The 14470-nt window shown below is 44.2% G+C and overlaps 1 protein-coding gene across 2 annotated transcripts; it reads left to right on the top strand.

Moving 5' to 3' along the window:
* Window positions 1–255: 255 nt before the first annotated feature.
* rnf20 (ring finger protein 20, E3 ubiquitin protein ligase) lies at window positions 256–14329 on the top strand. 2 transcript variants are annotated; one of them, XM_062525015.1, is made up of 22 exons: window positions 256–329; window positions 829–1019; window positions 1435–1503; window positions 1625–1723; window positions 2013–2160; window positions 2582–2767; window positions 3463–3578; window positions 4220–4366; window positions 4494–4568; window positions 5186–5305; window positions 5683–5862; window positions 6078–6213; window positions 7551–7672; window positions 8170–8323; window positions 8799–9099; window positions 9356–9473; window positions 9678–9827; window positions 10307–10519; window positions 12079–12204; window positions 12553–12693; window positions 13014–13115; window positions 13306–14329. In XM_062525015.1, exons 2-22 carry the CDS (start codon window positions 849–851, stop codon window positions 13480–13482), a joined length of 3051 nt encoding a protein of 1016 aa, XP_062380999.1. In that variant the 5' UTR covers window positions 256–329; window positions 829–848; the 3' UTR covers window positions 13483–14329. The 2 variants fall into 2 exon arrangements, with proteins under 2 accessions (XP_062380999.1, XP_062380998.1); XM_062525014.1 differs by having other exon boundaries at window positions 6078–6234.
* Window positions 14330–14470: the final 141 nt, after the last annotated feature.

Raw genomic sequence — 14470 nt, 5'->3', positions numbered from 1 at the left:
TGTGAAGGCAAATTGCAACAGATAATGGTCATAGATCAAACTAACAAGCTTGACTGAATAAGTCTATTTGCTTTCTTCTGCTTTCTTCCTTATGTAGGCAGATAAGGTTTTTATAAAGCTTGAAATTCTGCACTAAAACACAAACTGCTGAGCAGCACAACATTGCTCAGTCATTCAACCAGAAGGTGGCGCACTGGGGCAGACTGAAGTGAAGCTGTCCATTCTCGTTGATACGTGACTACTTCCGCTTCCGGGACAAAGTTCTCTGGAAGAAGGGCCGCCGACATCAACATTATCTGAATTAAAAACCCTTCTGGTCGCTGCCTAAGGTATGAATCATATCACCAGGTTGAAAGTAGCATAGCGCATTATTAGTTCTGATTCATATTCATAAATAGTATCCGATCGGCCAAACTATTACATTGTATTCTTGCATTTTCTATGTGCACCGGCTGTTGATCGATAACGATCATGTTAAGCCAACACCAATCGTGTTTTTCAATTCAGGTAACCAGATGCTGAAGGGATTTCTCGTAAAAATCAGCAGGTTTAGTCGAAGTCTAATAATTTGTACTCGTTGTGTTAAACTATCCCTGCGTCACCCGTTGAAGACAACGCACATATAATCACTAAACATTACATTGTTAACTAAGTAAATAGGCGTCTTAAATGGTTTGTGCAATACAACATTATTCGCATATTTAAGAATTACAGCCATTGGCCGTACAGAGAACATCATTTAGCTGTTTTGATAGCCGAAATAACCAATCCTGTATTTCAACACAATTCGGTTGAACATTGTCTTTCGTGATGTTGCATCTTGCTCAGGTGTCAGCAGCAAGAGGAAGATGTCTGGTCAAAAGAGACCATGCGATCCCAGTGGGTCCGTCTCTTCTGGCGCTCCTCCGGAGAAGAGGCGAGAGAGGGAGGTCGGAGAGGAGACTGCTGGGGTCAGCGCGACAGCGGGAGGAAGCACCGCTGTGGAGACGGTCATTAAACTTGGTGGCGTGTCCAACCCGGTAAGGAAAGCAGGGCCGGGTGGTAAATATTGCAGGGAAATAAACATCTATTATGGCCACATCAAACTGAAAATATTGTGTGTAGCCTATGTAGCATTGTAATGCCAAGAGCGACGCTGTGCTAAAGGACTCTGATCACGAACACCCAGAATGAAAGTGGTTTGAGCTATTGTCTTTGAAATCTTTAGAGTCTAACCATCTTAGAAGCACACCCAGAAAGATCTGTAAACATCTTCAACTGTGTTTTGTTGAGACCTGTCAAATAAGAGAACTAGAGTTTCTGTATTCATGGAGAGTATTGTCAGGCCCACTACAGTACCATCTGTGTTGCATCTATTATTATCACAACTCTCATGAGTTTGTGCATCTCTCCAACCTCCATGGTCTCACTCACTTCTTTTCCACACACTCACAGGAGGAACAGGATATCAAAGCCCTGCAGGTCAAAAATCGAAAACTGGGGGAGTCTCTTGACCAGAGACAGGCAAGTGTTTGCTTTCACTATTTCACTATGTTGAAATATGTTTTCAGAAACTGATGTATTTGTGCCCGAGTCTCTTAAGATCTGCATACATGAACATTCTGTTTGGCTTTTGGACCTGCAGGTGATTGAAGATGAGCTGAGGGAGAGAGTTGAAAGGCTCGAGACTCGACAAGCTACTGATGACGCCAGTCTACTGATTCTCAACAGATACTGGAACCAGGTAAACATCTGAAGCTTGCACTGATAGAGATATCTATTGATGGACAGTATATGCAAAGTGTTGATGTACAGTATATGCAAAATATTGATCTCTCTGTCAACATAGTATTGCACAGGTTCTAAAAAGTAAATGACTAAACTGAATATTTCTCTTTTAAGGAAAGAGTGAACATGCATACATGATCTGTCTAAAATGTTACAGTAACTGTTTTAGCATTTAAACAAAGTTTGTGTTGTTTGGTGGAAAGCACAAGCTCGTATTGTTTCTCTCTTTCTCTCCTGGCGTTCAGTTTGATGAGAATGTGCGTCACATCGCACGGCGCTACGACCAATCTGGCGCTGAGCCCGTGGATGGCCACGTCAGCGAAGGGCGGAGCTTAAAGCCCGAGACTCCGGAACCTGACGGCGACTCTAATCAGGAGCGGGCAAAGGACCGAGGTACCAGTACCAACCGCGGGCACCGCAGGGTCTCAGTGTCTCTCAGCTCTCCACATTCACCATATAATCATGTCATCATGATATTTGGAAAACAGATGGAGACTTTTGTTTTTTAGCTGTTAAGAGATGTTAGTACCCCTCCCCACTCAAAGTTAAGTTAATTTATGTTCATAAGCACTAAAAATGGCATGATGTGTGTAAGGAAGGTATGAGAAACGAGAGGGAGGACGGTCTCATTTAGAGTGAGGGCCGTAGTTCCCACTAGTAGATACGGTCTGAATAGCGATCTCGATCCTGAGTTTATTGACCACTCTTACGATATGCACAGTGTATTTATTGTTATGTATCCAGTATGTTTTTTTTTTTTTTTTTTTTGGGATTGTTGTTGTTGTAACGTGTGTTGTGCCTTCTTCCCCTACAGGCCAGCAGGGGGAGACGTCCAACTCGTTCCTGGCCACTCTGGCCAGCAGCAGCAGTGAGGAGATGGAGGCAGAGCTCCAGGAGAGGGTGGAGTCCAGCTGTAAGCAGGCCCATCGCGTGGCGGATATCTACATCAGCCTGAAGCGCACCGTGGACCAGCTGAAGAAGACGCTGGAGGCGGGGGCCGGTGAGAGGGGCATTGTGGGATGTCTGTGTTTGGAGGAATGTTATGTGTGATGGTAGCTGAAGTGTTGTCACTGCTGGGCGGTTGCAGTGGCAGTAACCGTAGTTAAGATTGCCCACTGGTGCTTTTCTGCCTCTGAAATCATGAAATCACAGACATGTTTTGTGCATCACTTCAAACTCTCATCTTCAATTTGGAAGTAGAGCTGGAGCATTTTTGAACTGTTTAATGTATAGGAGGTGTGATTGTGAGAAGTCATTGCTTCTCTTCATAAATTCAGCACAGTTTTGCTTCTTCAATTAGTGTGGACTGCTAGACCAAATGTACCTTTGTAGGTTCACATGGGTTTTCAAACACCAGTAAAGGTAAACAATGACTATAACGACATGAAGAAAGATATTGTTGGGCGCCAGTTTCCGAGCGATTTTGAGAACAATAAAAAGCTGTCAGAATCAATAAAAATAAGATATTGTTGGGCGTCAGTTACAGAGCGATTTTGAGAACAATAAAAAGGCAATCAGAGTCCTTTTAGCCATTCATCAACACGAGAAGAAACTTTCCTTATCATTGGTTAGTGTGGACACTTTTATCGTTATAGTTATCGTCATAATTATCGTTCTTGGTGTGAACGACCCTTAACACACATTGTTTCTTTTGAGACCACATGTTAGTAACTGTAATGCATATTTCATTAACAGATAGTAACCTGTGGGAGGTGGCCGCCCAGCTCAACTCCCTATTGGCCAGTGAAAATGAACGCCTGCGTCAGCTGACCGACAGCCTCAAACAGAAGCACAGCCAGATGACCAGTGAGGTGAGACTTGCCTGAACGTTCTAAAGAAAATCTGGGTTCATTGAATTCAACATGGCATTTTAGAACCTTTCATTTTTTGCGGAACAGAATGCTTTGTTCAAAAGTGCCCTGCTGAATGGATAAGGTTGCCAATGAACGTAGATGTAGAGCGCTGTTTTATTATAAAGCCCAATTCACACCAAAGATTCCCGACGTGGCGAGACGGAGTTGCAGCGGTGTGAATTAGAAGTTGCACGTAGTTGCAAGCAGTCGCAAGCCGTCGCAGAGCATTAAACATGTTGAGTCGCAGTCGCAAGGTTTTGGAACGTCGCGGCTCGTCTCGTCGGGAATCTTTGGTCTGAACCCTGCTTAAGGTTGAAGTTGACTGTTATTTAGCACACACTCTATCCAAAGCAACCACATATGTTGTGGCCATCCCTGATGTGATGTTTAGTAATTTGGAATACCGCAGTGCAACTCTGCATGGCAGTTGAAATGCATAAATGTGTATGGATGCTCTGCAGATATTTTTTTTCCAACTTTGAGTTTACTAAATTGTATTATGGTAGTTAAAATGTATTAATGTGTGTCTGCCTTCGTGTGGTGTGCTTGTGCGTGTGTGTGTGTGTGTGATCTGTGCTTGTGGGTGTGTGTGTATACAGTCTCGTGGACTGGGTCGTGCGGCGACGCGGGCTGATAACCGGATCAGTGAGCTGCAGGTCATGGTCGAGGAGCTGCAGTGGGACATGGAGAAGATCCGGCGCAGAGAGAACAGACTCAACACACACCTGGGAGAGGTGCTGGAGCGGGTAAGACCACGGGCCAGAGTCCTGCGCTAAATCTTAACAGTCTTAATCCCTTGTGTGGAAGACAGAGCGTAAAGCTGTGTTTGTCTGATCAGCTCTGTGGTTGTTTGCTCTGTTTCGTGTGCTGCAGGTGAACAGCAAAGGCTACAAAGTCTGCGGAGAAGCCAGCAGTGTGTGTGGAACCATCACTATTAACAAGAGAAAGGTGGGTGTGTTCAGAGGTCAAGGTGTGTGTGTGTGTGTGTGTGTGTGTGTGTGTGTGTGTGTGTGTGTGTGTGTGTGTGTTTTCTGCTGTGGAGAACATTGAGTGAGGGATTGACACAGTATGTGTGGAGCTAAAGATCGCATGGCTTTTGAGAGAGATGGACTCCAAAGCTGACTCTGACGTTGGGCTGTTTCCGAAAAACCTTTTATTTACTCACGTTATTTGTGTGTGCCTTTATTGCTTCGTGTAGTTGAAACTAACCTGCGTTGTTTCCCTTTCGTGTATATGGATGGATTGGTGTGTATCTGGTGGGAACTGTATGCTAGCATATATGTCTGTATGCTATCACAGAATCTGTAACTGGATGAGCAGATTATTGCAAATATAGTTGTTTGGTTATTAGGAACAATAGGATTTACAGTCTACTAATTAAAATGGAATTTTTTCTGATGCACTGTCAACTGACTGTATGTGACACCATTGATGTCATCTTTTCAAAGCGGCTGTCATCGATCGATAGATAGATAGATAGATACTTTATTGATCCCCAAGGGGAAATTCAAGAAAAATTCATCCGCTCACCCCTCGTATTTCTGTCTCTTTGTCGCTCCGCACAGTTTGAGGAGATGAATAGTGAGTTGGAGGAGAACAAGGAGCTGGCAGAGAACCGGCTCGTTGAGCTACAGAAACTGCAGCAGGACCTCCAGAACGTCCATCAAGAGAACCAGAACATGAGGGTGAGGAGACGGAACCGGAACCGGATATTATCATTACGTATTATTTCATGTCACTATGTTCACGTCTATGTTTATGGCTGTTCTGTTTAGTAGCTTGTGATAGGAACGGTTTCAAAATAGTAATGCGGTTACAAACATAATAATTGGAGGCAAAAATTTTAAACAACATAAGAAATGCATTAATAGTAATAAAAGATAAATAAGATTGAATCGGATCGTGACTAAAATCGAAAATGAAATGGAATCGAGGATTTGGAGAATCGTGACACCCCTAGTGATGATTGATGCTTAGCTTTCTGTCATACTCTCTTCCTTTCTTACTTTTCCTCTACCTACACGTCTTTCATTCATTAATTTTCTTTCCCTCTCTCACTCAGATGGAGTTGGTATGTCGGGCAGAAGGGGTGGTGAGAGACAGCTCGGAGTATCGCTGTCTGCAGTCCCAGTTCTCAGTTCTGTACAACGAGTCCTTGATCCTAAAGGCCCAGCTGGACGAGATCAGGGCACGACTCAACACCACCAGAACCGCACGACTACGTCAGCTCGACCACATGGAGGTACTGTGTGTGTGTGTGTGTGTGTGTGTGTGTGTGTGTGTGTGTGTGTGTGTGTTTGTGTGTGTACACACAAGGTGTTGGTTTTCCTCAGCCAGTAGCATTTTGTCCAGTGCCTGTGTGAAAGGTGGGGCCTAGCCGACTGAGGATTTCACTGTTATTTATCAAAATATTTGTGTCTTTGTCTGTGTGTGTGTGTGTCTGTGTGTGTTTTCTAGAATGATGAGGTGTCACTGCAGCGTAAGGTGCGCACCGAGGTCATTCAGCTGGAAGACACTCTGGCTCAAGTGCGTAAGGAGTACGAGATGCTGCGCATTGAGTTTGAGCAAACACTCGCTGCCAATGAGCAAGCAGGTAACCTACTCTCTCTATCAGGTAACCCCCACCACACACTCTCACTCACTCTCTCACAAACACATACACACACACACATACACACATACACACATACACACGCACACACGCACACACACACACACCCACACACACGCGCGCACACGCACTCACACCCTAGGGTTGTCACTTTCAAGGTGCTATATGTAAGAGCGCTCACCAGTGTTTAAAATGGGCATTGCAGTCCAAAATCATAATGGAAAGCATTAAGTAGGCCAATCTGGCAATCCAAAGGTCCAAATGCTATTAGCTGTGTGATTGCTAAATTGGCGGAGGGTGGCACAGCAGCCCGTAACAGAAGCTCAAAACATAAACAGTATTTGCAGACTGCAAATGACAGTTTGCATTATGAATATCTGGGCTGTACCATACAGTGAAGACAGTATTTGATAACAACTTTAATCTCTTTAATCTCTGATGCCATATTATGGTAATTGTATGATTTATTACAATAAATGTCTTACAGATAGCACCTGTAAATTTGATTATTGACATTAAAATCGAACTGGCCGAACACATGTTTTGAAAAAACAACTGATTAACCGAAAAATAAAATAATTCTGAAAGTGGAAAGTATTGCAAATATACTGAATATTAGCACCGGAAATAGGCTAAAGTTTGAATCGTGGTCTTTGCTGATGACGAGGAACCTGAGGAGTTTAATATTGAGGCCACACTTTTGAACTGTGAATCAAACCATTGAGAAGGACAACGGTGCGCAAAATGTGCAATCATACCACTATTTGAAAATATAACATCCTGCTTGTTATTGTGTACGAAACTTCAGGTCAATAAATCCTCTGATAGATTGCTGTTTCATACGTCTCTGACACTCTTCAAATGCATTCTAATTGCCTGTTGGTTGCCACTGGATTGTGTTATATTTAGCCTTGACATTAAACAAATTAATTCACACGGACATTTGATCACGCCTCTATGTGTAAACTCGTCTACATTTCAGTTTCAAATATCAAACAGGATTCTTTAATGATTATTAATAATAATTTGATGAAGTCACAGCCCTAACACAGACACATACACTCTCATACACATACACATGCACATACACATACACATACAGCTTCTCCTAGTGACTGTGGGACTCTTTTCCCTCTTTCTCTTTGTCTTCCTGTTTGTGTCTTCCTCTCCTTCTTCATCACATAACTGCTATTAAATGATGCATTGAATGTATTGATTTTACACCCCACCCCTTCTCACTCACTCTCTCTTTCTCTCCCCCTCTCTCTTTCTCTCACTCTCTCCATCGCGCTCTCTCTCTCTTCATCACTCTGCTGCAGGTCCCATCAATAGGGAGATGCGTCACCTGATCAGCACTCTGCAGACCCACAACCAGCAGATGAAGGCCGAGGTCATCAAGTATAAACTGCGCCTGAGGGAAGCGCAACAGGAGCTCAACGTGGTGAGGAGCGCAGAGAGAGAGAGAGAGAGAGAGAGAGAGAGAGAGAGAGAGAGAGAGAGAGAGAGAGAGAGAGAGAGAGAGAGAGAGAGAGAGAAAAGATGAAAAGAGAAGAGTTTATTTGTGAGGAGATACAAACTGAAGGACAAGAGTATCTTTTTTTTTACAGAAATAGCTTTCAAGACATTGCATATTTGTGTTCAAAATATTGTTGCTTTGCCAACTCTGAATGGTCACGGCATTTAAGCTCATTCTAATTGAATTAAGAGAGAGAGAAAGAGAGGAAGAGTGTGTCACAGTCAAGTGCCAGTGAGTGAAGAGAGGGTGAAAAGGGGCCATACTTTTTGAGTGAAGAAATGAGACAATGGTCTGTCTATATGTGTTTGTGTAAGAGATGGGGAATGTTCGTAGAGAACATAACTATTGCCATTTACATCTAGGAAGCTATGGATGGATGTATTGTAGGTTGTTTCTTAGCTCACTAAGTCTGTCTTTGATAGGTCCGTGCCGCAAAGGGCAACGCGGTCCTCCAGTCGCAGTCCAGCACTGAGCTGGACCTGAAAGAAGAGACCGCCTCCCCTCTGACGCCTGCCACCGGTGATGTCACAGTGAAGGTGGAGTCTGATAACGACTCAGCCACGCCCACCAGCACAGGTAAGGGCACTCCAGACGAACGCTGATGTCTTTTGTCTGCCCAGAGATACAGTATTTCATGATCATCCTGAAGAGGATAACTCTGAGAACACTGATGAAGGCCTAGTGTCGAAACGTCAGCACATTATCGTCAAATAAAAGTGGTGATTCTAAAGCAGCAGTATTGCGCTTTTTTCCCCGTACCTCTTACCTCTTAAAAATTCAACCCCTAAAAAGCTGCACCTGCAAAAAACCCTATCGAGGTGTGCCGGTCCTTCCTTGACTATCCTGAAGAGGATAAAAGATGAACACTGAACGTTTGCCTCTGCTGTTCATTCACTCCTCTTTACATGCTTGCGTACATAATCTCACATTCACTTTCTTCCTGATTGTGTCTCTCTTTCCTTCTGTTTCTATCTCTGTCCCTCCTTTTTACTCTTTCTTTTTCGATGTCTCTTGCGCTCTCTCTTTTCCTCGCTCCCTGTCCTTTTCCCAGGTGCCTCGGTGAAGACGGAGCCCGGCACGGAGCCCGAGCTAGTCGTCAAGGAGGAAGAGAAGGAGAAAGAAAGAGAGAAGGAGAAGGAGAAAGAAAAAGAGAAAGAGAAGAGAGAGAGAGAAAGAGACGAGAGAGAGAAAGAGCGGGTGACCCGTGGCAGTGCGATTGTGAAAGAGGAGAGAGAGAGGGCTGGAACTAGCAGCAGCCAATCAGAAGAGAATGTGGCGGAACGCTGTGCTGTGGTTGGCGGACCAAAGAGGAAGGAGGTGGAGCAACTGAAAATACTTCGTGCCGAGCTCAAGTATGGCTTCTGATCACATTTAATCAAAATTGAATTATTGATAATATAAGAAAACCTTTAAAACCAATCAATCAAATCAATATTTAAAATGGTGACTATGTGGATGATGGATGTTGATTGGGTTAGAAGTTTTGGTGTAGGTGATGACCTTGCCATTGATTGGTCTGCTGCTGCTGCTGATGATGATGATGATGATGATGATGATGATGATGATGATGATGATGATGATGATGATGATGATGCTTCTGTGATGCAGGAAAGCTCAAGAGTCTCAGCGGGAGATGAAGCTGCTGTTGGACATGTATCGCTCAGCCCCCAAAGAGCAGAGGGATAAAGTCCAGCTCATGGCTGCGGAAAAGAAAGCCAAGTCAGAGGTATGCACACTCACACGCACACTCAAACGCACATGCACACGCACACGCACACACACATACTCTCCTGTATATTTGTGGAAATGCATGTGTTTTTTTTTACATCCATGTGCTGGTGTGTTATGTCCATGTACAAATGTGTGTTAACAGACATTTATATTTGTGTGTGTGTGTGTGTGTGTGTGTGTGTGTGTGTGTGTGGCCTAGGGGGAGGAGCTACGCCAGCGGTTGCGTGAGTTAGAGGAGAGGGAGAGGAGGGAGGGGAAGAAGATGGCTGATGAAGAGGCGCTCAGGAAGATCCGCTCTGTGGAGGAACAGATCGACATCCTCAACAAGAAGTTGTCCTTAGCGAAACAGGTGTGTGTGTGTGTGTGTGTGTCTCTGTTTTTTGTCTCCTATTTTTGTCTTTGCCTCATTGTGTGAGTGCATTTGTGTTTCTCGGTTTCTCATCTTCTTTCTCTCGTCTTCTCCATCTACTTCTTTTTCTTCCTTCCCCCCATTCCTTACTTGATATCACCGTGGTTACTTTTCTCTCTCTCTCTCTCTATCTCTCTCTCTCTCTCTCTCTCTCTCTCTCTCTCTCTCTCTTTTTCTCCCTCTCTCTATTTCTTTCTCACTCTCTCTCTTTCTCTCTCTCTTTCTCTCTCTCTTCCTCTCTCTCAGTTCTCTCTCTCTGTATGTGTGTCTGGACCGAGGAGGTACAGATGAACACCAGCTGGACTGAGCAATAGACACACACACACACACACACACACACACACACACACACACACACACACACACACACACACACACACACACAGTTTCACACGTGCATCTTTTGCTCTCTCCCTCAGGAGGAGGATGCGTTGCTGAGCGAGATGGACGTGACTGGCCAGGCGTTCGAGGACATGCAGGAGCAGAACATCCGTCTGATGCAGCAGCTGCGCGAGAAGGACGACGCCAACTTCAAGCTGATGAGCGAGCGCATCAAGTCCAACCAGATCCACAAGCTGCTCAAGGAGGAGAAGGAGGAGCTCGCTGACCAGCTGCTCACGCTCAAGACACAGGTGGGCAGCGGGCACCGGACCCCAGGGGCTTCATTACAGAAAAATATCCCAAGTGCTTGTCCTATCTTAAGTTAAGTTTCAAAGATAGGACAAATCCTATCCTCCTATTACAGAAGCAGTTCCTAAACTCATGGCTGTGTCCTATCTTATCTCAGACCTCCTATGTTATATGTTCTAAATATTTGAAAAGATATAGCTCATACATTTTATATTGCTTGTCCAAGTTTTTACTTAATTTTCAGTGAAATATGCTTTATGGTGTCCCAAACAGTCATGGTCCTCATCTTGTCATAGGCATCCCAACAAGACTGTTGCAGTCAGTTTTGGCAGTTATTTTGAATTTAGGACAGGGTCTGTGCCATCCTAAATTAGGATTCCTAAGTTAGGAAATTCTTGAGTTAAGATGGTTTTGTAATGGCCAAACTCCTATCTTAAGTTAAGATAGGATTTTGTCCTAAATGCAGTTAGGAGACATGCTTCTGTAATACCAAATATCCTAAATGACATCCTAAACTGAGATAAGATAAGGTTTAAGAGTTAGGAAGTTTCTGTAATGAGGCCCCAGGAGTTGGGGGCTAATCGGGGCTAGAACTGGGGCGAGTGGTTAAGGAGCTGGGTTTGCAAAGGTGGACATCCTCGGAGTTCAGAAAGTAAAGACTCTGCCATATATTCTTTCTACCTGTGCACTTGAAACAGTTGATATCACTAATTATCTGATCTACCTGGCTACTAATTAGGATGAGCTGGTTTACTAAATGGTTGGATCAAATACTTGGTAGGACTTTTACTTTCCAGAATGTCCACCTCTGTGGGTTTGGATGCAGTAGCCTGAAAAGTCTTAACCCAGAGTTGATTTGGGGACAGTGGCCCTCACAATATAATATTACATACAGTATGTAAGTCGCTTTAGATGAAAGCGTCTGCTAAGTGAATATGTAAATGTAGAACCACAGACAGACGTTGTGAAGGTGGTGTGTGTGTGACAGACTTGATATTGTTTATTTATTTTTTTTAAATCACAGCAATTAAGCATTAGCAGATTATCTGACGTAAAATGTTACCAGCTGGCTTTCTTTGTCTGGTGTGTTCCTAAAGGGGGGTAAACACTTTAAGATAATCGTGCTGATTTTGCCCCGATTTCCCCCCTTCCGACAAAAGACCGAAAACGGCCGATTATCTTAAGCTCTTAAGATTATTTTATGAGATTCTCTTGTAGCGTGTGGTGTGTTAAGAGTCATAATTCTCCCAACAATTGCCTCAGAAAACGTTTGGCGCTGATAATCGTAAATATTAGACATGTTCAATATTTACGACTGGAAATCCTGTAGTGTGTGGGGTGTTCCGAGGGCAGCCGAGCAGATTTTTTTTATCTTCATGTGTGGGTTCTCTCTCAATTGGTTGAGATTTTTTTTTTTTGTGATTAACATTTTTTATTTATTGTTAGACAAGTTATAATTTTACATTTACTGTTTAACACCACAGCAAACAATTGGTTGAGATTTATCAAATCTTTAAATGTGTGTACCCCCCTTTAATCTCCACTTTCCGCTACCTCATAGGTTGATGCCCAGCTTCAAGTGGTGAGGAAGCTGGAGGAGAAGGAGCGCCTCCTACAGGGGACCATCGGCACTGCAGAGAGGGAGCTGACACTCAGAACACAGGCTTTGGACATGAATAAACGCAAGGTACACACACACACACACTTTTGCCCTCTCTCTCTCTCACACACACAGACACACATACACATATAGACACACACACACACATACACACACACCTTTTCTATAGTTTGTACACACAGTCTTGTCTTTAGGTTTACTGGCAGCACACACACACACACACACACACACACATACACACACACACACACACACTCTGGCAAAGCTTAAATTCTGTGTTTGTGTTTGGTGTCATTTCTGCTATCTAATGAAATCTAGTGCCCAGACACTCATGCCTCTCTCACTCTCTGCCTCTTCCTCCCCTAACCTCCCCACCTTCCCACACACACACACACACACACACACCTTCTTCAGGCGCAGGAGTCTGCGTTGCTGTCTGAGGAGGTTAAGTCTCAGCTGGAGGCCGTGCAGCAGAGACTGAGTGGCGTGCGGGAGGAGGTGATCGAGAACACCATCACCCGCGAGAAAGAGTCTTTCAACGCACGCCGTGCACAGGTAAAAGACACAGACACACACACACACACTATCACTGTTTCACTCGCTCTCTATCTCTCAGAGATACCTGCGCGTGTCCAAACACACACACACACACACACACACACATTCAGTTCTTGAATTTGTTGTTCTTGAGGCTGTTGAAATCCACTCACATTTCTATCTTTCTGACACACACCAAGATTTTTTTCTGTGTGAAGACATGTTTACACAATGTAAGGTCATATTGGTGAAACAAGCTGCTCGGATTGATTAGCCAAACAGACAGAATTGGGTGTAATGGAGGTCCACATGTCCACATACTCCTTCCTATTGCGCAGGAGGACATCTGCAAACTGCGAAGAAAAGTGGAGAAGGCCAAGAAACCGGCGGACATCCCCAGCGGAGACGAGATTCTGAATGAGGAGATCAACGATTACAAGGTAATTCTGTCCCGACGTTCCTATACAGAAATATTCTGTTTCTTTTTGTTTATGTGTTTGTTTGTTTGTTTTTTTTCCACCACTAATGCATGTTTTCACAAGGGTTTCTTTCTCTCTATTGTGGTACTTGATCTTTCTGTTTCTGTCTGTTCTCTGTTCTCTCCCCCCCCCCCCCCCCCCCCACTACCAGGCGCGGTTGACCTGCCCGTGCTGTAACTCGCGAATGAAAGACGCCGTGCTGACCAAGTGCTTCCACGTCTTCTGCTTCGAGTGTGTGAAAACGCGCTACGACACACGCCAGCGGAAGTGCCCCAAGTGCAACGCCGCCTTCGGCGCCAACGACTTCCATCGCATCTACATCAGCTAGGAGACGAGATGCCGCCACGCGATTGGCTGGCAGGCTGGCTGTTGGCCGCACCCCCACACCTGACCCTCACTAAAACCCATGGAATCCTCCATGTGTCGGCGATTGTGATTGGTTATGGGTTTGCGCTGCTCCTCTTGAGTGCCTCTTAGTGTTTCGGAGTTAGGAGGTGAAGAGAGGTGGTTGGTGTGTGAGATTTATGTGGCATCCTAGGGTTTGGCTAGATTTTTTTTTTTTTTTCTTATTTTATGACACGAAAAAAAAAAAAAAAAAGAGAGAAAAAAAACAGCAACAACATCTAAATGTGTCACCCAGCTACATGGTTAGCTACAGCTAGTGCCCTCCACACCTGCTTCCATACATTCCGTCTGAAGGGGTTGCATTTGGTGATGCAGACATATGGACTGCTGAGATGCATTGTTTGTGAAGTCCCCTAACCGCTAGTAGGATATAATGCGGTTGATTGTTTCACAGTTCAAGAAATCACAACCTTACGAGTTCACAGGACATGTTAAGATAAACAAAACAAAACAAAACAAACAAGACAAAAGAAGTTTTAGACTGGAGTGGGTTGGCTACACAGCCCACGGAGAGTGATATTTAGACTTAATGATGAAATTAGAGATAGTAGATGAGGGCACCAGAATTCCGTTTCTAGGCTTTTCATCCGCCTGCACCCTCTATTGCAAGTTGACGGTGGTGTTGTAATTTTATTGTACATTTATCTGTATCGCTTATGGTCTTTTCTTTTTAATGCCTCGCCTTTGCAGCACAGGCAGCTCCTTATGGCTCTAACAGGTTCTGACTTTTGTATTTGCTTGTGGGCAGTCAATAAATGTCTACAGAAACAGTGGTGATCCGCTTTTCATGATCTTAAATTACCCCCCATCCCCATCCCCACCACACACACACACACACACACACACACACACACGCACACGCTTCAAGACACAGTCCGCAATTATGATGAAAGGCTATGGGTGATTAGCTG

Source organism: Sardina pilchardus, chromosome 21 (genome assembly GCF_963854185.1).
Source record: "Sardina pilchardus chromosome 21, fSarPil1.1, whole genome shotgun sequence".
Classification (NCBI taxonomy): Eukaryota; Metazoa; Chordata; class Actinopteri; order Clupeiformes; family Clupeidae; genus Sardina; species Sardina pilchardus.
The sequence above is the reverse complement of the archived record's forward strand: the minus strand, read 5'-3'. Positions and strand labels throughout refer to the sequence as shown.

Bases quoted from the DNA above. Each gene is read 5' to 3' on its own strand.
- rnf20 (XM_062525014.1), top strand. From the start codon at position 849: ATGTCTGGTCAAAAGAGACCATGCGATCCCAGTGGGTCCGTCTCTTCT. The intron at 9,828-10,306 runs GTGTGTGTGTGT...TCTCTCCCTCAG, and splicing joins AGTTGTCCTTAGCGAAACAG to GAGGAGGATGCGTTGCTGAG. The intron at 10,520-12,078 runs GTGGGCAGCGGG...GCTACCTCATAG, and splicing joins TGCTCACGCTCAAGACACAG to GTTGATGCCCAGCTTCAAGT.